Consider the following 25292-nt stretch of genomic DNA (forward strand, 5'->3'; position numbering starts at 1 on the left):
CACATGACTGGAAACCAGAAGCGCTCACAGCTCCCGACCATGAACAGAGTAGGAGATTAGTCCTACCCTGTTTCAGGAGCTGGGTGCACTCCCACTTTGCAACCAAGTGTTAGATAAAAACAAGGCATGAAGCGGGGAGCTGGATGGCCTGTCAAGCCCCGGGTGGGTAGGGTGATTGCGCCCTACCCAGATTCCATCTTCTACCCAGCGGGGGACTTGACCTACAATCAAGCTCCCCGTCCCTACCTGTTTTCATCTAACATGATCACAAAACGGGAGCGTACCTAGCTCCTGAAATAGGGTAGGACTCTTCTCCTACCGGTTGAGGGTCATGAGAACAGCCCTCTTGACTCAGCCCACTGTTGTCCTTTTAGCATTTGAGGTGAGTTGCAAAGTGGATGCTCTGCCACTGAGCTATGGTGCTTCCCCAGACCTTTGGGTCCATCTTGCTCAGAATGTTCTACCCTGACTGGCAGTAACTTCCTCCAGGGTTTCAGGCAGGACTCTTTCCCAGCCCTGCCAGGAGATGCCAGGGATTGAAGCTGAGACCTTCTGCCTGCAAAGCAAATGCTCTGCCACTGAGCTATGATCCAGATCATCCCCTAACCCAAACTGAGTATCTTCTACAAACATTGCAAGTCCAGCTTTTTTGGACTGTCCTTCTAGGAGGCAGGCTTAAATCAGGAAAAGGAGTGTGTGTGTGTGTGGGGGGGGGTCAATTAATTACATAGGAAGCTGCCATATACTGAGTCAGGCCCTTGGTCCATCTAGCTCAGTATTGTCTTCACAGACTGGCAGCGGCTTCTCCAAGGCTGCAGGCAGGAATCTCTCTCAGCCTTATCTTGGAGATGCTGCCAGGGAGGGAGCTTGGAACCTTCTAGTGCTCTTCCCAGAGCAGCCCCCTCCCCTAAGGGGAATATCTCCCAGTCTCCCATTCAAATGCAAACCAGGATGGAGGGGGGCAATCCATGCTTGCAACCACAAGACCAGCTCTCCCCCCCCACCCTTAATTAATTTTATTCATTACATGAATAAAATTTAATTTTATTACATTTAATTCTGATATGCTGGTGGTGGATGGGTGCTTTTGTTTCCGGGGAGCCTGCTGGGCATGGTGGTCTATACATTTAAAGAAATAATACGGAGACTTTGGCTGCAGGTCTGGCACACAGTTGGGTGAGTGCGATCCTCCTTCTCTTTGATGAGACTTCCAAGCACTTAAGCGTGCTCAGGATTGCAGCTTTTGCCATCTGCTCCTCCCACTCCTTGTGAAAGCTGTTCAGATTATGTAATAAAAAGCTGAAAAATATTTTTGTCCCCGGCAACGTTGTCATCTGTGCTCTTCTTTCCCTCCTCGTGTTCCTGCCCAATTTTAGGGGGAAAGGAAAGAAAGCAAAGGAAGCATTGGCAAGAAGAACGGTGCCACGCTGTTCCACATTGCAGACGGTTGTGGCAGGCAGGCGCGAGAGGGATCGATTTATACCTAACTTGTTTATACTTTGATTATTGGAGTGTTCCTTGCATTTCCCCCCTATGGATGTTCTATAGCTCACGGATGATGCTAGTGCAATGGGAGAGTATTTGTGCATTGCACAGTGATCTCATTGCATGACAGTAAAGCTTGATTTCACTAATTTGCATGCTCTTGTGAAGAGGAAGCTGCACAGGGCAACATATTTAGGTGGCTTTCACAGGCAGCAACTGTACATCTTGTTTTTACAAGCTGAAACTAGGGTTGCCATATTTTTGGCTTTCCAGATTTGGGTGTCTAACTTGCATATTATGTAAATTGGCTTGAAAGTAATTTTTGAGCAGAATAGTGACCACACGGTTTTGCTGCCCCATCACCTTTGGTCCTTCAGTATTGTCTGCACTGACTGGCAGCAGCTCTCCAAGGTTTCAGGCAGGAGTCTTTCCCGGGCATACCTGGAGATGCTGCCAGGGATTGAACCTGGGACCTTCTGCATGCCCAGCAGATGCTCTGCCACTGAGCTATGCCTCCATCCCCTGAATCTCTTCCAGCAGACAGTGCTCACATGTAGTCACCCATGCAATTGCAAACCAGGGCCAACCTTGCTTAGCAAAGGTGACAATTCGTGTTTCCTTCTGCAAGACCCACTTTCCTCCCCAGGTTTTCAAGTGGCATTCTCCCACAGTCAACGGTTATTCACCGTAACACAGCTAGTAATGGGATTTCCACGTGCAGTTAATTACCAGAAATTAGGGACAAATCAAGGACTACCGGTTTTGCTCAAAGCAGGAAGCTGCTATATGTACCTGACAGGTGGCTTTGAAGCTATTGGAAAACGTCTTGAAAAGGAGAGCCGATCAGAGCATGTGGCAGACTGTTCCACCATGCAATAGCTCTTCTCATCATTTATTTATTTATTCCACCTTTCATAATGCCTCTCAAGGCGGTTTGCAAAAGTTAATATATAATAGAATTCTGTAAAAGTTATGTTTAAACATATCTACGGTATAGCAAAATGGCTTGAGCTTGAGATCCGCATAGATTTTGGGAGGTTTGCTTCTAAGGAGAGAGACGGACTCCTTTAAAAAAAAAATCAATTAAATTCAAGTCAAATTATCTCAACTAGCTGAAGAGGCTTTTCAGAAAACTTGCCATCACAGTAGCAATCCTAGAGGTGTTTACTCAGCAGCAAATTTCGCCAGCAGGCTGCAAGAATCTTCACCTTTGAATTCTATTTTCTTGCATGATGGGGTGCAATGAAGCATCAGACCCCTTGCTGTTCTGGGGTACAATATCTGCATATACAGAGAGGTGAAAACAGGCTTGAACTGCCTGCAGCCTTACTCTCGTAGGAAGCTGCCATCTACTGAGTCTAGCTCAGTATTGTCTTCACAGGCTGGCAGCGGCTCCTTCAAGGTGTTGCAGCAGGCAGGACTCTCTCAGCCCTATCCTGGAGATGCTGCCAGGGAGGGAACTTGGAACCTTCCGATGCTCTTCCTAGAGTGGCACCATCCCCTGAGGGGAAGATCTTCCAGTGCTCACACTTTTAGTCTCCCTTTCATTGCCAACCAGGGCGGACCCTGCTTAGCTAAGGGGGCAAGCCATGCTTGCAGCTGCCACCACACCAGGTCTCAGGACGGGCGGGGGTGTGTGTGTGGGTGTGTGTGGTGCCCCGCCGCCGCCGCCACGTGACCCGCAGCCCGCCCTTCCTCCGCCTACCCGCTGCGGGCTCTGAAGTTGCCGCAGTCTCCGCGGAGGAGCCACGCCCCCTCACTCAGTCTTCAGGCAGAGGCCCCGCCCACTAGCCTAACGGTCGGGCCGCGCCCAGAGGCGCGTGCGCAGAGGCCGGGCCCCGCCCACCCAGCCTCCCCTCTTCTTCGACGCCGCCGCTCGGCTCGCCTTGGAGAGTTGCGCGCTGGCAGCGGCGGCGGTTGCGGCGGCGGCGTCCTTTCCCACCAGCCCCCGGCCAGTGCCGACGAGGGCGGAGCCCAGGCCCTGCCGCCGCCCTCCCTTCTCTCCCCCACCCCCAGGCAGCAACATGGCGGCGGTGTCAGGGGCAGCGGCGGCGGGCGGCTGTGGCAACCCGGCCGGGGCCCCGGAGATGGTGCGAGGCCAGGTCTTCGACGTGGGGCCCCGCTACACCAACCTCTCCTACATCGGGGAGGGCGCCTACGGGATGGTCTGGTAAGCAGGCGGCCGCGGGAGCATCACCCCCCCCCCACCCGCTCCCTCTTCCCTGGTCGCAAATGCACTGGGGGGTGGCTTTATTCGGGGGGGGCGCATGGCTGGGGGGCGACCACAAAGTGCCGGCGGGCATGTGCCCTCTTGCCCGGGAGACCCCCCCGCTCCGCGAAACCAGGCCAGGATCTCTGGGGCGGGACCCGCGGAGGGAGCTCCTCTTACTTCGGAACCAGGGAGCGAGCTTGCTTGCTCCGGGGTAAGGGGGGAGGATGGCCTCCGAGAGGGTAGTGCGCCCCCCCACCCCGCGCCAGGAATCGCGGCGTGATGCCGCAGCGCTGATGCGAGGCTCTGTATGGGAAAAGGTACGGGGAGCTCCGATCGCTCCGGGGTAAGCAGCCCTTGCCCCGGGGTAGAGGGAACTGGACACGCTGCTGGTGGTCTCGGAAAGGACGGGGTCTTCCAGGAATCGTGGCGGCATAATGCAGCGGTGCTGATGGTATAGGGACTCTGTGGGAATAGGCACGGGGAGCTCCCTTTGCTCCGGGGTAAGCGGCCCTTGCTCCGAGGTAGAGGGAACTGGACACACTGCTGGTGGTCTGGGAGAGGCCAGCAATTGCGGCGGCGTAATGCTGCAGTACTGACGGGAGGCACTCTATGGAAATAGGCACGGGGAGCTCTCCTTCCTTACTTGGGAACAAGGGAGCTTGTTCACGGAGTAAGGGGAACTGCTCCTGTCGCTGCTGGTCTCTGAAAGGACAGGATCTCTCAGCAATGCTGATGGCAGGCGCCATACGGGAATAGGTGCCTGTGCTTAGCTGCCACGTACATATGGATGGGGTTTCAGCCGGCTCCTATCTCCTATCTATCCTGTGTGCGATGGTTTGCTTTCGTCCTGTCGTCTTCACCCAAAAATGCACTGGGTGACCTAGACTGTTGCCCCTTCTTCTGGGCGAAGGAGCTAAATAATACCAACATAGCACTCTAGAGCAGGCAGGAAGGGACCTTGAAGGACTCCTAGAGCCGAATCTGTTCTCGGGACAGAATCGGCCGCACGCCTCTGACAGATGGCCATCTGGGCTCTGTTTGGAAATCTCCAGCAAATGCAGCCCAGCACTGCGCGGGGTGCCGAACAGCTCTTACATAAGTCCCTGTTGTGGAGTAAGCCAGGAGTCCTTGCTCTGGAGTAAAGCCCCTTATTCCCCAGCAAGGGGACTGTGTGTCACCTGTTCTCCCAAAGAATAGTGCACCAGTGCTGGTGGCAGGCACTGGAAAAAAACACATCCCAGGGCTTCAAGGAGACGGGTCGGGTTTTGTTGAAACGCCTGTGTGTATGCTTAGCTGGGAGACCCGTTTATTTTTGTTCTGCCTGTCGGATAAAAACAAACCGAAATGCATTGTGTCTCAAACAGCAGGCAGTGCACTCAGAGGAACGTAGGAAGCTGCCTTCAACGGAGTCAGACCATTCGTCCAGCTAGCTCAGTATCTACCCAGACTGGCAGCGGCTTCCTCAAGGTTGCAGGCAGGAGTCTCTCCCAGCCCTATCTAGAGATGCCTGAGAGGGAACTTGGAACCTTCTCTGTGCAGGCATATAGGTGCTTTTCCCAGAGCAGCCCCATCCCATAAGGGGGGATAGCTGACAGTGCTCACATGTAGTCTCCTATTCACATGCAAACCGGAGCAGACCCTACTTAGCAAAGAGGACAATGGTAGCATAGGAAGCTGCCGTATACTGAGTCAGACCATTGGTCTATCTAGCTCAGTCTTGTCTTCACGACTGGCAGCGGCTTCTCCAAGGTTGCAGGCAGGAATCTCTCTCAGTCCTATCTTGGAGATTTATTTTTATTGTTAAATTTGTACCCCACCTTTCATTTACAAAATCCCAAGGTGGATGCTGCCAGGGAGGGAACTTGAAACCTTCTGCTCTTCCCTGCTCTTCTGCTTCTTCTCCATCCCCTGAGGGGAATCTCTTGCAGTGCTCACACATGGAATCTCCCATTCAAATGCAACCAGGGCAGACCCTGCTTAGCAAAGGGGACAAGTCATGCCTGCTGCCACAAGACCAGCTCTCGTCCCTGCCATGCTGATGGTAGGCATGGTGTGCAAATGTACTACCAGTGTTTTATTTCCAAGTAAACATGCATAAGATTGGGCTGAAAGATTGCAGATCCTGCATGCGCACTTAACCTGAGATTAGGAACCGTTTTATTTTTATCTTGGTTCTCACTCTATTTTCTTCCTCAATCCTCCTTGGCTTCAAAAGCTGGTGCTGCCCACAAAGACAGCCCCATCCGCAATACGGGCTCACTCCAAAGTGAGCCCCCAGGCACACAGTCCCTGCCACCAGCAATGATGTGAGCCACTTTGGGAGACAGTGTGGGATTCCTTTTGTCTGTAAAGCATTATGAACGTACGGTAAATAATAGGTCTTGTTTGCAGGTAGGCGAATCGATTTGGTTTGCAGCTTCTCTGCCCAGTTCTGTACACAGTTTGGATGTAAGTCCTACTGAGTTCAACGGGACTTACTCCCCGTGAGTGTGTCTAGGATTGCAGCTTTAGTGTACATGCCTTAGCTATGCTGCTTGGTATCCTTCTGGAAGTGGGAGAGGAGCTGGTAAAAAAGGTAAAGCTGTGTTGACTCGTGGTAACCACAGAGCTCTGTAGTTTCTGGAAAACAGGAGAGGTTTCCCATTGCCGCCTCCTGCACACTCTGAGATGATGTTGCCTTTCAGCATCTTCCTAGATCGCTGCTGCCCGATAGAGGTGTTTCCCATAGTCTGGGAAACATACCAGTGGGGATTCAAACCGGCAACCTCTTGCTCCCTGGGCAAGCTATTTCCCCACTGTGCCATCTAGCGGCCTTGAGGTAGGGAGCATGAATTGTCCTCTTTGCTTAACAGGATTTTGCATTTGAATGGGTAATTGCATGTGAGCACTGTCGTGAGATATTCCCCCTTAGAGGATGGGTGTAGCTCAGCAGAGACTCCGGCCTGAAACTTTGGAGAAGTGCTGCCAGTCAGTGTGTAGACAATACCGAGCTTGATGGACCAATGATCTGACTCAGTAGGCAGCTTCCTGTCTTTCAAAGTGGCCTTCTGTACTCTCTCTCCAAGACAGCTGGAGTTCTTTACCACTCTCCCTGCCATTTTAACAGCTGTGCTTTCTGAGTGAAATGGAGGTTTCTGTTGTCTCTTATATATTTATTTTAAATGATATTGACCCCGCTTTCCTGGGCCAAAAGCACCGCAGGCCGCTGAACACCAATGAAACCAGTACAAATATAAAATGCTGAAACAGAAGCCCCATATTGCTCGTTGTGGGTGAGGAATGAAAGCCAGGATCCCAAATCTGGGCCCTGTCTCTCCCACCAGCGTCCTGGCACACAGGGCCCATGCCACTCCTTTCTCTGTTTTCAAGTGCCTCCTGTTCCCTTTCCGACTCTTACGCACTTGCTGCAAGTGGGTGAATAAAAGAGATTCTTAGTTGACTGTAATAACCAGTTGTAGGTTATCGCAGCCTGACTGTCGTGAAGTGTGGAAGACATGGGGAGGGAGAAGGGCAAACTTGGAAAGAACTGTTGGTTCAGATTCAGATATCATCACGGGTCACACCAGTGGTATGTTATAGAAGAGGGTTCACAAGCATTGGCCTGACTTGCTAGCTATCCTCTATGCTTACAGCTTGCTCTCCCTTCTCCCAAATTTTCTGGCCTGCACAGAGGGCTTCAGGGAGAAGCAGGAGTCTTTCTCATTTGCATTAAGGGTGGGAGAAAATAAGAAACGGGGCAAGAGATCTCTCGGTGAAGTGTCTTCACAGAGGGACATTGTAGGCCATCTCTCTGTTCAGTGCATGAAATTCAAAGGTAGGGAATTTCCAGCCGATGGCTGTGCTGAAGATCATGTAATCAAAGAGGCAAATCTTATCGATTCGTTCCGGTTCAGTATTGTGTAGCAATGCTTTTCTGTATCTGGACATCTTTCATTAGAATACGTGTTCTTGAAATACTTTCTTGGAAGTTGGTTTTTGTTGTGAAAGGTCATGTGGGATTGTTATCTGTCCAACTGCAACTTCAGTCAGCCGTGGATTATAAATGGAACATTTTTGGTTTTTTCAAGCTTTGCACATGTCAGGGGCGGTGGGATGGGGTTTAAGCTTTTAGAAGTTGAGTGGTCCAGTGGATGGGGATGTGTGTGTGCGGTAAAGATGTCAAACATTTGCAGGCTGACGTTTATCATTGGGAGATGCTTCACTTGCGTGGAACTGTTATCTGGACCAGGGGGTTGCTCGGTGGCTTTCTTGGCCATTTATTTTGGCTCCGTAGCAGAAGTGAGTTGAAACCAGCAGCTGAAGCCTCCTAGGTTGGCCCTCCTACCCTGGGACTTTGCATTGGTGTAAATGGAAATCTGGACTCCACCCTGTAAGGCCAAAGCAGCCAGGGGCTGTCCTAAGGAGCGGTCTCCATCTGTGCCTGCTCCAAACCAAGATCTCTGGCTCTACCTAAGGTGCACGAGTGAGTGTGTCCCTCCTTGCCACTGAAACCAAGATGCTAGAGAGGCAGCTGCAGAGCTGTGCTAAAGGGCATTGCCCAGTTTGGTGCCAGTTCATGAGGCACTCCTCCCTCCCAGCAACTTGCCCAACTCGCCCAAGCCTGGCTTTCCACCCTCACTCAGCACTCTCACTACAACGGTGCCTGCTCTCTCCTTTGGAGGCCATAGGAAGCTGCCATGTACGGAGTCAGACCATTGGTCACTCTCGCTCAGTGTTGTCTACACAGACTGGCAGCAGCTTCTCCAAGGCCAGAGTCTCTCTCAGCCCTGTCTTGGAGAGGCTGCCATGGAGGGAACTTTGGACCTTCTGCGTGCAAGCAGGCGGGTGCTCTTCCCAGAGCGGCCCCATCCCCCAAGGGGAAGATCTTCCAGTGCTCACATGTGTAGTCTCCCATTCAAATGCAAACCAGGGCAGACCCTGCTTAGCAAAGGGGGCGATTCATGCTTGCTGCCACCAGACCAGCTCTCCCCTCCTTCCGCTTGCACCCTGCCCTTGTGGCTGCTGTAGCAGCAGTCATTGCTGGTTTGTTGCCTCTGGAGAGGAGAGCTGGTCTTGTGGTAGCAAGCATGACATGTCCCCTTAGCTAAGCAGGGTCCACCCTGGTTGCATATGAATGGGAGACTTGATGTGTGAGCACTTTAAGATATTCCCTTCAGGGGGTGGAGCTGCTTTGGGAAGAGCAGAAGGTTCCAAGTTCCCTCCCTGGCAGCATCTCCAAGATAGGGCTGAGAGAGACTCCTGCCTGCAACCTTGGAGAAGCCGCTGCCAGTCTGTGAAGGCAATACTGAGCTAGATAGACCAGTGGTCTGACTCCGTATATGGCAGCTTCCTATATTCCTATGTTTCCTATGATCGTCACGTTGCTGTGGCCTGATGCGATGTCCTTCCCCGCTCACTGCTCAGCTTCTGTGCTGGGCCCCTTTCCTCCCTCCTTGGCAGTAACCCTTCCCTTGCTGCTTGGCGGGAGCCGTCATTCCCATCCGTGGCCTCCTTGGCACAGCTGCCTCCCACTCTCCCACCCCAGCGTCCCCTTCGGGTCTGGTTCCTCTGCCTGTGGGTCGCAGCCACTCTCTGGAGTCCATACTCTCTCTTCTCTCCAACCACTTCCCTGTTTCCGTGACTCGCAGCCGGTTGATGCTGCCGGCTCAGCAGCGCCGTCCTCACGGTCGTCTCTTTCCCTTCTGCCCACTCCCTAGCCGGCACTTCCCACGTTCAGCGCCCTCTGACCCCAGTGTGGTCAAGTTTGTCTCGCAGATCCCTGCTCGCCAATCTCTTAGCCTCCTTTTCCATGCTCTGGAGAAAAGAAAGCTTGGGTTAACTGCCCATGAGAGAATCCATGCTCTCTTTCTCCTCTGCCATCTTCATCCTGATCACACAGGAGCAGAGGAGGCTGCCAAATGCTGAGTCAGACCCTAGATCCATCTGGCTCAGTATTGTCTACACTGACTGGCAGCGGCTCTCTAAGAATTCCGGCCAGAGTCTTTCCCAGCCCTACCTGCAGATGCCAGGGAGTGAACCTGAGACCCTAGGTGCTCTTCCGCTGCTCTGTTGCCCCATCCCCTAAGGGGAATATCTTACAGGGATCACATGTAGTCTCTCATCCTAATACAAACCATGGCAGGCAGGCCCTCTTAACAAAGGGGACAATTCATGCTCACTACCCAAAGACCAGCTCTCCTTCCCTCGCTTGATGCTGGCTCTAATAATCTCCAAAATAAAATTGATACTATTGGTTCCACATCCTGTCCCAACCTCGCCACCTAGTCAGAGTAGATCAGTTTAAGTTAAGATAATTTAAAACACTTACTAAATCAAGTTCTAACTCGTTTATGGTTTATGAATGTCCGGGACAAGCACCTATAAATGGTGGTTAATAGTAGTAAAAATGCACTTTTACCCAGGAAATGAATGCAGTGTTACATTATTTGGTATCTGTTTTTGTTTAGGTAACTTCAGTGCTGCTGTATTGATTGCGTTTGTCTATTTCTCTTAGCTACTTTTGTCAATTGCTAAAGTAAAGTGTGCTGCCAAGTTCGACTCCTGGAGCCCACAGAGCCCTGAGGTTTTCTTTGGTAGAATACAGGAGGGGTTTACCATTGCCTTCTCCCACGCAGTATGAGATGATGCCTTTCAGCATCTTCCTAGATCGCTGCTGCCCGATATAGTACCAGTGGGGATTCGAACCGGCAACCTTCTGCTTGTTAGTCAAGCATTTCCTTGCTGTGCCACTTAAGGTGGTCTTGTTAATTGCTAGTGGAGTATAAATAAGAAATGAAATTTCCCCTAACTTTTGCTCCTGCAGCTCACAGGGATTTTGCTTAACTAGCAAGTGTGAAGTAAAGGATTTCTGTTTACACACATGTAAGAACATTAAGAACTAAGTTGTCAGAATCCTATATTGTTTGAGGGTCTTTTTACCATTGATCAGTATAGTAGTATCTTGGAGTATAAGAGAGGAGAGCCAGCGTGGTGTAGTGGCTAGAGTGCTGGACAAGGACCGGGGAGATCTGAGTTCAAATTCCCATTCAGCCAGGAGACTTGCTGGGTGACTCTGGGCCAGTCACTTCTCTCTCAGCCTAACCTACTTCACAGGGTTGTTGTGAAAGAGAAACTTCAGTATGTAGTACACCGCTCTGGGCTCCTTGGAGGAAGAGCGGGATATAAAATGTAAAACAAATAAAGCAACAGCAGAATTAATATGTTTTGGCAATGAGATAGACACAGATGTTTAGTCACAGACAGTTAACCAGTACAATGCATGGAGGTATTCTTAGAAGGTTTTTCTTCTCTATATGCACAGTTGTAACTGTGCCTATTTAATCGATTGTCATAACATTGATGTAAATCGAATGTTTTCATTTCCTTAGATACATTCCTGAATGTGCGTACTAACTGTCTTAGCTATTCAAGATTTAAAATAGAGTCTTTGTGTAACCTCAGAGGATGCACTATGAGTTTTTTAAACGTTGAACTTAAGTATTTTTCTCTTCTGGAAAATGATTCCTGATACACTGCTTATTTTTATGATCATGTCAAACTGTAACTGAAATCCCATTGACATCAGTGGGACTTGAGTTAGTCATGACTAACTTTTATTGATTCCAATGGTGCTTTGTTATGACTAGTCCAGATGTTGCCTATTATTTTCACTTATTTTTTAATTCCCCTTTTTAAAATTCCTTTTTAATTTCAGCTCTGCCTATGACAATATCAACAAAGTTCGGGTGGCTATAAAGAAAATAAGCCCCTTTGAGCACCAGACTTACTGCCAGAGAACTCTGAGAGAGATCAAAATCCTGTTGCGCTTCAGGCATGAAAATATTATTGGAATCAATGACATCATCAGAGCACCAACGATTGAACAAATGAAAGATGTGTATCCTTTAAAGCTATGGTATAATAATTGGAATTTAGCAGTTTTGAGTGTTCAGAACTATTCCGTTGTTATATGCTGCTTTTCAACCAAAGTAGTTCTCACATCACAATTTACATAGCAAAAGGTTAATGACAAAATAGTTCCCTGCCTCAAGTCTAAACCAATAGCCTCAAAACAGTGGTACATTTGTTGGTAATCTCCAGACTTGACTTCTGTAATGTGCTCTACGTGGGGCTGCCTTTGTACGCAGTCCGGAAACTGCAGTTGGTTCAGAATGCGGCAGCCAGGTTGGTCTCTGGGTCATCTGGGAGAGACCACATAAGAACATAGGAAACTGCCATATACTGTGTCAGACCATTGGTCTATCTAGCTCAGTATTGTCTTCACAGACTGGGAGAGGAGAGCTGGTCTGGTGGTAGCAAGCATGACTTGTCCCCATAGCTAAGCAGGGTCTGCCCTGGTTGCATATGAATGGGAGACTGGATGTGTGAGCACTGGAAGATATTCCCCACAGGGGATGGAGCCGCTCTGGGAAGAGCAGAAGCTTTCAAGTTCCCTCCCTGACAGCATCTCCAAGACAAGGCTGAGAGAGATTCCTGCCTGCAACCTTGGAGAAGCCGCTGCCAGTCTGTGCAGACAATACTGAGCTAGATAGACCAATGGTCTGACTCAGTATATGGCAGCTTCCTATGTTCCTATGACTGGCAGTGGCTTCAAGAACACATGAAGTCTCCCATTCAGATGCAACCAGGGCGGACCCTGCTTAGCCATGGGGACAAGTCATGCTTGCTACAGTACCACCAGACCAGCTCACCTCTCCTCTCACCATGTTACTCCTTTGCTGATGGAGCTACACTGGCTGCCAATAGGTTCCCGGGCAAAATACAAAGTGCTAGTTATAGCTTATAAAGCCCTAAACAGCTCAGGCCCTGGGCATTTAAGAGAGCGGTTTCTCTACTATGAGCCCCACTATCCATTGAGGTCCTCTGAGCAGGTCAATCTCCATTTACCACCAACTTCTCTGATGGCTACACAGAGATGGGCCTTCTTGGTTGCTCCTCCGAGATTGTAGAATGCGCTCCCTACTAAAATACGATTCTCCCCATCTCTGGCAATTTTTTAAAAACCCATCTTTTCACCCAAGCTTTCTCAGCTTTTTAAAATTTTAAGGTTTTAATTTTGTAGTTGATTTTAAATTGTTGAATTGTTTTAACTTTTTATATGTTTTAATTGTTTTATGTTAACCACCCGGAGGCGAATGTTTGGGCAGTATATAAATTTGATAAACAAACAAAAACAAACAAGAAAAACAGAAAGATGACATCATCAACAGCTACTGGAGAGACGCTTTGCTAGCTGAATAGGGACAGTTGCTCTCCCCTTCTTAATTACCGAGAACTACCACTTTAAAAGATGGCATAGAAACATAGGAAGCTGCCATATAGTGAGTCAGACCCTTGACTGCTCATTTTGAATCCATGCTCTCTTTCTCCTCTGCCATCTTCCTGGCTAACTACTTCCATCCTGATCACACAGGAGCAGAGGAGGCTGCCAAATACTGAGTCAGACCCTAGATCCCTCTAGCTCAGTATTGTCTTCACAGACTGGCAGCGGCTTCTCCAAGGTTGCAGGCAGGGATCTCTCTCAGCCCGATCTTGGAGATGCTGCCAGGGAGGGAACTTGGAACCTTCTGATGCTCTTCCCAGAGCGGCTCCATCCCCTGAAGGGGAATCTCTTACGGTGCTCGCACTTCTAGTCTCCCATTCATATGCAACCAGAATGGACCCTGCTTAGCTAAGGGGACAAGTCACGCTTGCCACCACAAGACCAGCTCTCCTCTCCTCTGACTGTACCTCGTTAGGGGGTTCTCTTTGCTCTGCATCCTCTTGTTCTCCTTGCTTCAGTCCTTTAAGTTGCCCAATCTTACCTGGGCAGAGATGCACCTTTGAAAGTGGCAGCGCTCTTCTGGCTAGCGGGGAGAGAGCCACTGTCCCAGTCCAACCCAGGAGAGCATCCCTCCAAGGGGCTCCTGCCGGGGTGTCCCTTGGGTGTCTCTTTTGATTGTGAGCCCTCTGGGGGAGAAGGAACCATCTCTTCACCGTGTTTTGCTTTGCAAGCTGCTTTGAGGACTTTGAAAAGTGTTGTATAAATTGGGGCTGGAGCTGAGAGCCCTCGATGTGTTCATGGCAGATCTCTGGACTCCCCTTGTCGGTGTTGAAGCAATGCTATTGATGTGGTGCAATTCTGTTCCTGTTCATTAAAAAAAAGTGACAGCGAAGTTTGCTGGAAACTGGGCTCTTAGTTACCAGATGTGACCGGTATTCAGAGAACCTTGGAAATTCACTCCGGTCATGGATGTGAAGGTTTGTGGTGCAGGTTGAGGGCAATCGTTGACTCTCGAGAAGATTTCCACAAGTTTTCCACAATTTCCACAATTTTTATACTGCCCGAAACTCAAGTTCTCTGGGTGGTTTACAAGAATCCTTAAGAATCCTTTGAGAGTCTGTCTGCTTAGCATACTTTGAATTGTGCCATCTTCGGTGGTCTCTGTATGGTGAAAAATCATATGATCCAGGATGATCATTATGGGTGTTATGGCTCTTTATCAATTATCCAGCAATACTGTATATTTTGAATTCTTGTGCGGAAAGGAATTCTCAAGAACCTGGGGGCTCAGCAACTCCCATTTCTGGAGTGGACCTCTGGTTTGCTTGCCTTAATTTGATTAACAGCTACATTGTGCAAGATCTCATGGAGACAGACCTTTACAAGCTCTTAAAGACCCAACATCTCAGCAACGACCACATCTGTTATTTCCTGTACCAGATCCTGAGAGGATTAAAATATATCCATTCAGCCAATGTGCTGCATCGTGACCTCAAGCCTTCCAACTTGCTGCTGAACACTACTTGTGATCTCAAGGTTAGTGAGTACCTTTTTGTAACGCAGGTGCCTCCCTTGATCATGGGACTATGGCTTTTTTCTGATAGGAGATATATGGTGTGTTTCTATCAAACAGTCTCTTCCTGCTAGTAGAACATGCTGCACACACACACTCTTCCTCTGCCAGAAATACCCCAATAAATCACAGAGATTATTCTTATCCCCAGAGTATGGGGCATAGATGGTGAGAAAGTGAATGCTTATTGTCAGCTATTCTGGCAAGTAATCGAATCTGGCAAGTGGCATTTAGCCACATACGCACAAAAGTTGTCTGCCTAGACCAGGGCTGCTCAACTTAGGCCCTCCTGCAGATGTTGGCCTACAATTCCCATAATCCCTGGCTATTGGCCACAGTGCCTGAGGATTATGGGGGTTGTAGTCCAAAAACAGCTGGAGGGCCAAAGTTGAGCAGGCCTGGCCTAGACCAATGCCTGGCTTTTTTGTGGGTTAGGATATCGCTCTCATTTCTATAAAACTCAAAATGGGACCTGTACATTCTTCTGCTTGTTACGAGGCAAGGAGTTTGTAAATCATGCCTTAAAGTATTGATGTGGTTAAAAATAAGGAAGCTGTCCCTATTGTAATGCTTGTTTTTTATTTATTAGATCTGTGACTTTGGATTGGCTCGTGTTGCAGATCCAGATCATGATCATACTGGGTTCCTGACAGAGTATGTGGCCACACGTTGGTACAGAGCTCCTGAAATCATGTTGAATTCTAAGGTGAGAGCTGTGTATGGGTATGGTATTTGAAACACTCCCTACACTTTACAGTAAAATGCAGTTGAGATCAAATGCATTTCTTTATGGTTGGATTTTTATACCACCTTTCCTTTAAAATCGTCTCGGTACTAAGCAGTCATTTGAAGCTATGGCTCCCTTTTCTGGTCTAGGTCCATTAGAAGACCATACCAAATTTTTGTACCTGAAGACTAAAAATAAGAGTTTCCTGTGCGGGCTTGCTGTGACCACAAACTCGGTTAATGCTTGCCTTACTGTTAAAGAACAAATGTACGAAATTCTGACAGGGGCGTACAGAATGTCTCGCCAGTTTTTAAAGCAACCCCACTGGTACCTAATCAGTGTTCTCTCTAATTCTTTCCATCTGTGTGCGGAGTGAGTTTTGTTCTGAGCAGCAGTATCAAGACAGTGTGCGCGCACATGTATTCAGAGTGGGGCCTTGCTGATCCAGCCTGAGCGAGATCTAAAATTAACTGAGCGCACGCCTTAGAGGGAACAGTGCCCCTAATTTGTTTCCATACTGATGCTTTTGTTCTTTCCTCCTCTTAGCTTATTAAATAGCAAACTTCCTCTCTTTCCCAGCCTGCTCAATTTCCCCATCCCTCCCAGTTTCTGTCCCCTTTTGTTTCATGTTCTTAGACATTGAGCCTGTGGGTAGGGACGCATGTGTGTGTCTTCTGTACAGCACCTAATACGAATTAGGCATTTTGTAAAATAATTGTGATTATCTTAGTTGCTAGAACTAGGATGCTGGGTTTCAAAATTATGATTTCTTGGGCCTCTTAAACTTAGTATGTTTAGCAGTATAGTAAACATGATTAAAAACTGACCTTTCCCTTCTCTTCCTGCCTGTAGGGTTATACCAAATCTATTGATATCTGGTCTGTAGGTTGTATTTTAGCAGAGATGCTGTCAAACAGACCCATCTTTCCAGGAAAACACTATCTTGATCAGCTGAACCACATCCTTGGTAAGGCTCTTAGCAATACATAGAGTTGGCAAATACTGTGTCTACGAATTGCCTTGAAAATGCACTGATATGCAAATTAAGGTGCCAAAATTTAGCTGGTCTGAAGCTGGTACTAGCTTGATTATCAGTGCCGGAAATGCATTGCTGCTGGGTACCCTCTCAATTGAATTTAGAAGTTGTAGCTAAGTGGCATTCTGCACTGAAAACAAAATTAGGAGTAGCTCTTCATTTTGTTCAGTAACCAAGACCTTGTATGGTCCCAGGTTCAATCCGCAGCATCTCCAGTTAGGACGTACACTTCATTTCACAATGCAGTTTTCTCTCGATTTCTTTTCCAGGGATCCTTGGGTCGCCTTCTCAAGAGGACTTGAACTGTATAATCAATTTGAAAGCCCGGAATTATTTGCTTTCTCTGCCATACAAAAATAAGGTGCCATTGAACAGGTTGTTTCCAAACGCTGACCCCAAAGGTAACTAATGTTGATTGAGATACAAATGCATACTAAAACTCACCTTATAATGAAGCCTTATAGATTTGGTCTGACTTCCGTGCAATTTCAAATACACTATGGCGTGTTCATAATTTTGGGTAACTGCCCCTCTACATACTCTTTAATATGTGAACATTCAGAAATTCGTAGTATGTTGTTCTTCCCAGTTCATGTTCCTTAGAACTGAGTTTGGTAGATTCCCCATTATCCCACCGCACTTATTCAAGAATTAATCTGCAGGGGGATAATTTTTTGCTTTCATTGACGTATGGAAACTTGGAATTTGCTGGCGTTTCTTTGTTTCATAGCTTGTCCAGAACTGAAGTACTTTGCCAGAAATCAATGAAAAATAACATTTGGTGGTCCAACAATGTGAAACACAAAACTATCATGAGGCTATAGGCAGCATTCAGACCGTTATAACTAAGCACTACTGAAATCATCAAGAAAAGTTAGTCACAACTTTCTTAAATTAATTTCTTTAATTTTGGTGGGACTTGCTCATGATTAACTTGGTCTGGATGTTGCCTTATCTCTTGCAAGTACTAATTTTGCTGGCTTGTACTGATCTTGGGGGCAGCAGTCAGCAGAAGACCCAATCCAGCCTGCCCTTCAGTACTCAGCCGGTGATGCCTTGGTATCTCTTAGTGAGGCTGGATAGGCTGCTTTAATTTTTCGTGGGCGATTCTTTTTCTGCCCTGCCTAATCCTCCAGTCTTCGCCATTCAGATACAAGCTGACTGTGTTCAGAAAAACAATCTAGATGAGGGCTCCCACCACCAGCTAGGTCTATTTCAGAGGCGCTGTGCGTGGAGGGGAAGGGCCCTGCTATCTTGAAAGGACTGATTATGAAATGATCTTCACTGCAGCTCTGGATTTGCTGGATAAAATGCTGACCTTCAACCCTCATAAGAGAATCGAAGTGGAAGAAGCTTTGGCCCATCCATATCTAGAGCAGTATTATGACCCAAGCGACGAGGTGAGAAGCACGCTTTGATCCATGGCTCTTTTGAAATGGTCCGTCCAAAGGGGTGTTTTGAACAGGCCTCTAAATGCTGGGCAGGCTAACGTGCAAATTACGAATCACTGTCACATTTTATGGGTAGACGTTTGCACCAGGTAACGGGAGAAGAGCTCTCGGTAACGAGTCACGCGACTTTCAAGGCCCTTCGGTTTCCAGAGGGGCATATTTTGGAAGCGGTCCTACTTGTGGTGTGGCAACTGTTGCTGCTCTTCCTCACCGACAGTCCAGGCACATCGGTGATCTCAGACGTATGCCCAGTGTTTAAAGTCGTGCACATGTTGTGCTGTGTGCTTCCACACAGGTGGGAGGGGCTTTATGGGGACCCCAGCCCTATACCATAGCAGCCAGGGAAGAAAGCGCAGCAGGGGATCTGTACAGGGAGCACTGTAGGGATGGGGCGATAGCTCAGTGGCAGAGCATCAGCTTGGCATGCAGAAGGTCCCAGGTTCAGTCCCCGGCAGCATCTCCAGGTAGGGCTGGGAGAAACTCCTATCTGAAACCCTGGAGAGCCGCTGCCAGTCAGTGTAGACCTAACTGAGCGAGCTGGAGCAATGGTTCGGAACATAGGAAGCTGCCATATACTGAGTCAGACCACTGGTCTATCTAGCTCAGTATTGTCTGCACAGACTGGCAGCGGCTTCTCCCAGGTTGCAGGCAGGGATCTCTCTCAGCCCTCTCTTGGAGCTGCTGCCAGGGAGGGAACTTGCAACCTTTTGCCCTTCCCAGAGCGGCTCCATCCCCTGTTGAGGGAAATATTTTACGGTGCTGACACATCAAGCCTCCCATTCAAATACAAACCAGGGCAGACCCTGCTTAGCAAAGGGGACAAGTTATGCTTGCTACCACAAGGCCACCTCTCCTCCGTTTGACTACATATAAGACAACTTCCTAGGTTTCCTATTTTTAAGGATGCCCTTTCATTGCTCCTATGCACATCACCTGCTCTGTTCATGGCTTGGCTTGCCCTAAAGGTGCCCCCCCCCCTTTGTACTGGAAGTGCCCAGTTCTATGCAGAGATGGCAATGGTGCACCAAGGTGCAGATTAGTTTGGCTTTGGCACTGCCAAAGCACAGGCCTAATGCTCAGGAAACTGTCGTATTTGTGTTGGTACATAGGAAAGATTCCTCTTCAAATATTAAGTAACTTGGAATCTCCGTATTATACAAGTAAACTCAACTGCTTTGTTTCAGATTAATGTTTTGAATATCTTGATACTTTGTATAAAATAAAGCTGAAGAGACAATGTTTTCACATTTCAAAACTGATATTTTTGTGGGGGGTTCTTCCCCGCCTTCTTTTTTTTAAGCCTGTAGCTGAAGCACCCTTCAAGTTTGACATGGAGCTGGATGACTTGCCAAAAGAAAAACTGAAAGAACTGATTTTTGAGGAAACAGCACGATTCCAGCCAGGATATCGGTCTTAAATTGCATATGGGTACATTGTATGACTTCATCGAATTATGCAGAGCAGATGAGAATAGCAAATGTGAAATATATGATGGCATTTCCTTCACTTAGTCTGAGCAGTAATTTGAAAAACGTTGCATTATTAGCCCTCGCTTTCTTCTGGTTTTTAAGTGGGCAAATCTCTCTGAAGAGAATGCCTACTTAAAATCCAAACATGTTGCTTGTTGGAGTCGGCCTTCACCATTCTTTGACTGAAAGCAGCTCCACATGAGCATTCAGAGGGTATTCAGAAAATAACCACGGCTTGTGTAAAATGTGTGTTTAAAGAGAAGCCAATATTTATTTATTTATTTGGGAAAGGCCGTTCTTCTTTTTCAGTGAAAGCTCTTGATTAGGGAACAATCTGGCCTAGGGTTCAGGAGCAGAGTCCTTTAATTTGCTTCTAATACACAATTCACGTGGCCTGTTTCCATGTGAGGTCATATAAAGCAGCCCAGGTAAGGGACAGGGCTTGACAAACCCCAGGTACCAGGTTAGCCACAGTAGCTAGTTTATCAACATCCAAATTACTTATCCCCCCCCCCCTTTTAAGAACCATTGCCTGCCCTCCTTTCACAGATGTTAAAATGCTCTCTGGATAGATTCAAACGTGAACAGTAGCTAGCAGATATAGCTCGCTACGTCCGTTATGTACAAAATCCAGTCCTTTTCTGATTGTTTACCTGCCTTATCCTTTCTGCAGACGTTATGCAAGTCCTTAACAGAGAGAGCAGGCGCGTGTGATATTTTTCAAAGAGGGTGCTATCTTTGTATCTTCTAACCTCGGGTAGAAAATATAATTTTCGTTGTATCCGTGTGTACTCGGTCCTTTGCTAATACTTGCTTTGCTTTTTCTGGTTTTGTTCTTCGTTTCTGTTTTTAGGATGAAGGCGTTAAAGGGCTGGGCGTACTCCTCCGTGTAGATGTTCCCTTCCTGGTTCTTTATCTGTGGTCGTGCCTTGTGGCCAATCTCAGCATATCCACTAACCACTTCAAGCCATTCAGGAGGGCTGTTTCTGGTAGTCCTGCCTTCCATGCTTTCAATTGCTTCTTTATTTATGCCTGGGAAACTTGTCTCCGATAACTCCCGTGTGTAATGTCGATGACTGACCTCCTGCACTACTGTGTACGGTCCTCTCATACATAACCCCCCCGCTGCTGGCAGTGGGCAGCATCTAGACTGCAATGGCCGTGACGAGCCGCATTGCAGTTAATGGGACCGAACTTGGCCATGACTAACTTGTCTCTCTGGTTTTGGTGGGGCCTCAGTCATAACTAACTCGGCTGGATGCTGCCCAGGATGTTGAAACTGCTTCCTTTCTGATTTTGAAAGATGCAGTGTGTTGTTTCGGGCTTTAATCAAGAAAGATGGCAGGCCAAGAGGTTTACGCCATGAGAATGTTTGTTTTTCTAGGTTTTTGTTAGTGACACTTTTTTTTTTTTTAAGCTACCATTAGGGCACTTTAGGTCAGTGGCCTGCCCACCCGTTTGCACTTCTTTAAACAGTAGTGGTTTACTAACATGCACAATGCAGGCAGGCAGATTAACAGCAGCATCAGCCACACTAATGTTCAGTCCTGTTTATGCACTTGTTCTGAGTTCTTGTTAACATATCGGTTAAAGCTGGGCATTGGACGAAGGCGTCTAGAGAGCGTGCTTTGTGTAACCAAACGATGGTGCAGGGAGAGGGGCTTTCTTCTCTAACAGGTCATAGGTACTTGTGCAATTTTAAAGGAATGGTACTTCTAAAGTATTGGGGATGGGGCCAGAGCTCAATGGTGGAGAGTCTGCTTAGGATGCAGAAGGTCCCAAGTTCGCTCCCTGGCATCTCCAGGTAGAGCCGAGAGATGTGTCTGCCTGAAGCCTTGGAAAGCTGCTGCCAGTCAGTGTAGACAATACTGAGCTGGATGGACCAAGGGTCAGACTCGGTAGAGGGCCGCTTCCAATGTGAAATTCCTGCTTTCTGTCATGTTTCCAAGTGTTCTTGGCAGAAAGAAAGTGAGCTAGCTGCTTGGTGCTTAGTGAGAGAGCCGATAATTATTCAGGACAGCATTGCATCTCGGAGAGTTGTTTTGTGGAGGGCACCCATGCAGTGCACATTAGTGAGCAGAGGCGCTTCTGTGATCACCTTAAACCTCATACATCTCTTGGATACCAGTGAAACATTTGATGTGTCTGTTTATAAGCCTTGGGCAACATTCAGGCTAAGAGGCGTGGCCCTTGAAATCAATGAGATGAGCGAGTCATTAACTGAAGTCACACTAGAGGATGGGGCAGTCCTTCAGTGGTGGACTTGCTGCTTTTCATGCAGGAGGTCCTGGTGGTAGCATCTCCACCAGCAGTCTGTCTGGAACCCTGGAGAAGCCGCTGCCAGTCAGTGTAGACAATACTGCACCAGATGGACCAAGGGTCTGACTTGCTCTAAGGCGACTTCCTATGTTCCTATTAATTTCAATGGGATTTAGACTGGATGTTGCCCCACTGAATTATATGTTGACAGCAAAGGAACACTGCTTCTTTAAATAAGAAAGTTAGAAGTGGACCTTGGCGCACACAGCATGTTGACATCTCCAGTTTCTTTCTTGCGACCACCCCCTGGCACGATAGCCTCTCAAATCCTCTTGAGTTTGTGACCTGAGCTGCTGTTTGGTCCCAGCAATGCTGATTGTTAAGGCCACCAAACAAAGTTTATCGATCGGTCACGTTTCCTCGAGACGTTCTACCTTTTTTCTAATGATCGTTCTTCAAGTACTTGTTTCTGAAACTGTATCATGTGGAGTTTGCTAGGTGTTCGGTTTCCAGTGGAGTGCCTCCTTGACTTTCCCCACTGCTCCGTGGTGAGAAGTTTGCCTTGTTTCAGATAATTACTGTGCCCTCGCATGACTGTTAAAAAGCTTTCTGTGCAAAAATGATTGTCCAAGTACCACATGCCTATGGTTGAAAAAAAGTTACCTCCAAGTTGTGTTAAATGAACTTCTATCCAACAAATAACTTGGGGGCGGAGGGAATAGGTTTGGGGTTTTTTTGTTTCACCTGTTCATTTCTCTGCTCTGTTTTAATTTGCCAGCAGTGAAGAATGAATTGTATAGAGACTGCTTACTAATATAAACAAAAAGCGCACTTGTAATTAATAAATTTTTAATCTTGTATCTTTATATTTACCTTTCAAACAGTTTGATTTGATCTCTGATCATCCTGATTTCCATCTTCATGCTTTATTTGGCTACTGTGGTATTTAAGGACGCTTGTTTGTGTATAGCACGAGTTTTATTTGTCAATATAATTTAGAAAGCTGTTAACCTAGATTCTTGACAGATCTATTTTTATGCATATTTACTAAGATCAATAAGACATATTCCCAAATAATTGTATATAGGATTATGGCCCCAGGCCCTGATCCAGCTCAAGTTAATCATTACAAAGTTCAGTTTAAGACTTAAATTGGTCATAGCTAAGCAGTTTGGATGGGGCATGCATGTTTCTGTGTAAACATGAATTCTTTGAGACTTAGTGAGTGATCTTAATCTAATATATGGTTTTGCTTTCTAGCCAACTGTCTTTCTGTATGCTAGTCAGTTTTAGTTACTAGTAGCTTCAGCTGGATTGGGGCCCCATGTATCAGGGTGCTTGCAGGACACACAATTCTTAATATTTTAAGTATTTCATTTGCACAAGCCAACTTTTAATGAACAGAACTTCAAAGGGCATTTTCTATTCACTTTTGTGGTCCATAGTACTCCTTCTTTGTAAAACACAGACTGGGAACATTGTTGGGAAACTCTGCACAAGTGACTTGGCAGATGATCTTTGATCCTGCACTTGACTGTTCATCTTGTGTGGAAACTTTTCTTGGGCTTTTCTGCACATTGCATTCACAACTTCACTAAAATGCCTGCACGTAGCTGATAGGCTTCACCATAACCCAGGTCTCACTCCTGCTGGAACATCGCAGCATTAACTTGGTGGATTTTGAAAGATGACTGTTAACAAAAACTAGTGAGAACACCACGGTTTTGTTAAAGAACAGCTATAATTGCTTTTCATCTTTATCTCCCTGCATCTACATGTTGACTGTGTTTAATTTGTATTCTCTTCTAATTTACATTTGTACACACCAATCACTGTTGTGAATTAATATCTGGTGCCTGAGGCACTCTTTCTGTGTGTCAGATATTGAACTGAAACTGTTAACTTGCAGTCAGTGAATGCTGTCGAGCTTGAATTTCTGCCTTGATAAGGGCAGAAATTTTGACAGAATAGGAAGGCTTTTAAAATGTTCAACAATGTGTACTTCTAATTGTGTGGTTCCCCCCTTTCCTATCCTAGTCTGTCTTTCTGCATACTCTTTTTGGAAATTCCTACAAGAACTATGAAAACTCTGAACTGCCATTATTGATGTGGTGTGCAGTGATATTAAAGCTTATGCAGAGCCCTGTGGTATAAAGATTGCCGCTGTTGTGAGTTGACTGAAGAGTGTGCATAGTCACTGCTCACTGTGTGAAATCCTTTGGATGAATTCATATTCCACATGGATGTGATAGATATTGATGAGGCAATATACAGCATTCCCCTCTGATGCGGTCAGTCTGAATGCATTCTCCATTCAGCTCACATCAGCCACAGCGGACACAAGCTGTTGAACACCCTAGTCTTAAACTAACAAGCCCCTGCAAGTCCTTAGCAGTGTAAAGCAACAAGATTTTGTCTCCTGTGACTGCACTTTGTTGTTGGAAGCCTAATTTTCCTCCTAAAGCCATACACGTATGTCATACATGGGGAGCTTTGTAATGCATACTCAATACACCCAGGTCAGCTTTCACTGGTCTCTGGTGTTAACAGAAGTCTGTTTCTACTGTAACATATTTCAATATGAAACTGCCTTCTACTTAGACCAGTGGTCTATCTAGCCCCAACAGCGGCTCTTTGGCCCTGGGGGAAGCTTTCTCAACCCTGTTACCAGGGATCCAGAAATCCTGGAAATAGCAATGATTTAACCTGGGATTCTCCTGGCTTGCAGTTCTCCCACTGTGCTGTGGACGCATCTGCTCTACTAAAGTATATCGGAAAGATGGAGTTGATTTCTGTACACTTTTAGTATATGACTCCGTGCTTAATGAATCAATTTTTGACTAGTCCAGACAAAAAAACCAGCGTCAACTTTAGTCCCTTGCATAGTACTTCTATATTTATAAAGCAATGTTTTGAAATATTCCCAAGTTTTAAGGGGAAGTATTTTTGTAAGTGTCTCAGTTAAAAGTCCAAGAAATCCTTTTAACACAAGTTTGAAATAGGTTTATGCTTTTAAAAGAATTGGATTGGAATTTTTAAAAATCTCAAGTAATAGAAAGTGCACATGAATGAAGCCCTTCCTACAATCAGTATTGTTGCCTGTGCTTTGATTAGAATGGAATACTGGGAGAAATTCAGCAGGACAGCTAACCATCTAAACCCAGAACAAACCTTTTAAAAGTTGCAGCAGGGTTGCTTACAATTGTTGCCTTTTCTTGTGGTGTTTGTGTGGAGCCGTTTCTACAGGAAATACTTTTGCGTTGTATTTGATTTGTACTGTGGTGCCTTAGCCATGTACCCCAATCATACTGCATAGCTGACTTTTAGTTCATGGTAAGTTTAAAACCGAAGACAAAAGCAGAATTTTATATATTTTAAAACAAATGGTTTTTCTGTACGTTGTAGTGTAACAACTAAACATTTATATTGTGTGACAGATTTGTGATTTTGGGTTAATATAATGCGTAGAATGATTGTAATTAGGAAAGGTTTATATTTTGTCTTAATTCTGTTGATGTAAGCGTACATATTTTTTTAAATCAGTTAATTAAATGTCTTGTTAGTATATGCCATCTGATTCTTGTAAAAACAAATGTGATGGAATTATTAAATTGTGATCCTGCATATATATACATATACCGAGAGTGAGTGAGTGAGAGAGTATGACTGGAAGTTGTCTTATAAAAACAAAACTACATTTTAGGGCATGTATCCAGGTTACAAAAGAGCAATTCCAAGGGTAACGGAATCAGGCACGTTCCCACTTTTTCAAGGACTAACCATAAGCACATATTCAAGTTGATATATATATCTCTCCA

The 25292-nt window shown here is 46.6% G+C and overlaps 1 protein-coding gene across 1 annotated transcript; it reads left to right on the forward strand.

Moving 5' to 3' along the window:
- The first annotated feature begins 3348 nt into the window (after window positions 1-3348).
- On the forward strand, window positions 3349-25098 carry MAPK1 (mitogen-activated protein kinase 1). Its single transcript, XM_053279768.1, has 9 exons — window positions 3349-3655; window positions 11391-11573; window positions 14306-14495; window positions 15122-15238; window positions 16112-16226; window positions 16565-16696; window positions 17586-17695; window positions 19047-19174; window positions 20069-25098. Exons 1-8 carry the CDS (start codon window positions 3510-3512, stop codon window positions 19161-19163), a joined length of 1110 nt encoding a protein of 369 aa, XP_053135743.1. The 5' UTR covers window positions 3349-3509; the 3' UTR covers window positions 19164-19174; window positions 20069-25098.
- Window positions 25099-25292: the final 194 nt, after the last annotated feature.

Source organism: Hemicordylus capensis, chromosome 15 (assembly GCF_027244095.1).
Source record: "Hemicordylus capensis ecotype Gifberg chromosome 15, rHemCap1.1.pri, whole genome shotgun sequence".
NCBI lineage: Eukaryota > Metazoa > Chordata > Lepidosauria > Squamata > Cordylidae > Hemicordylus > Hemicordylus capensis.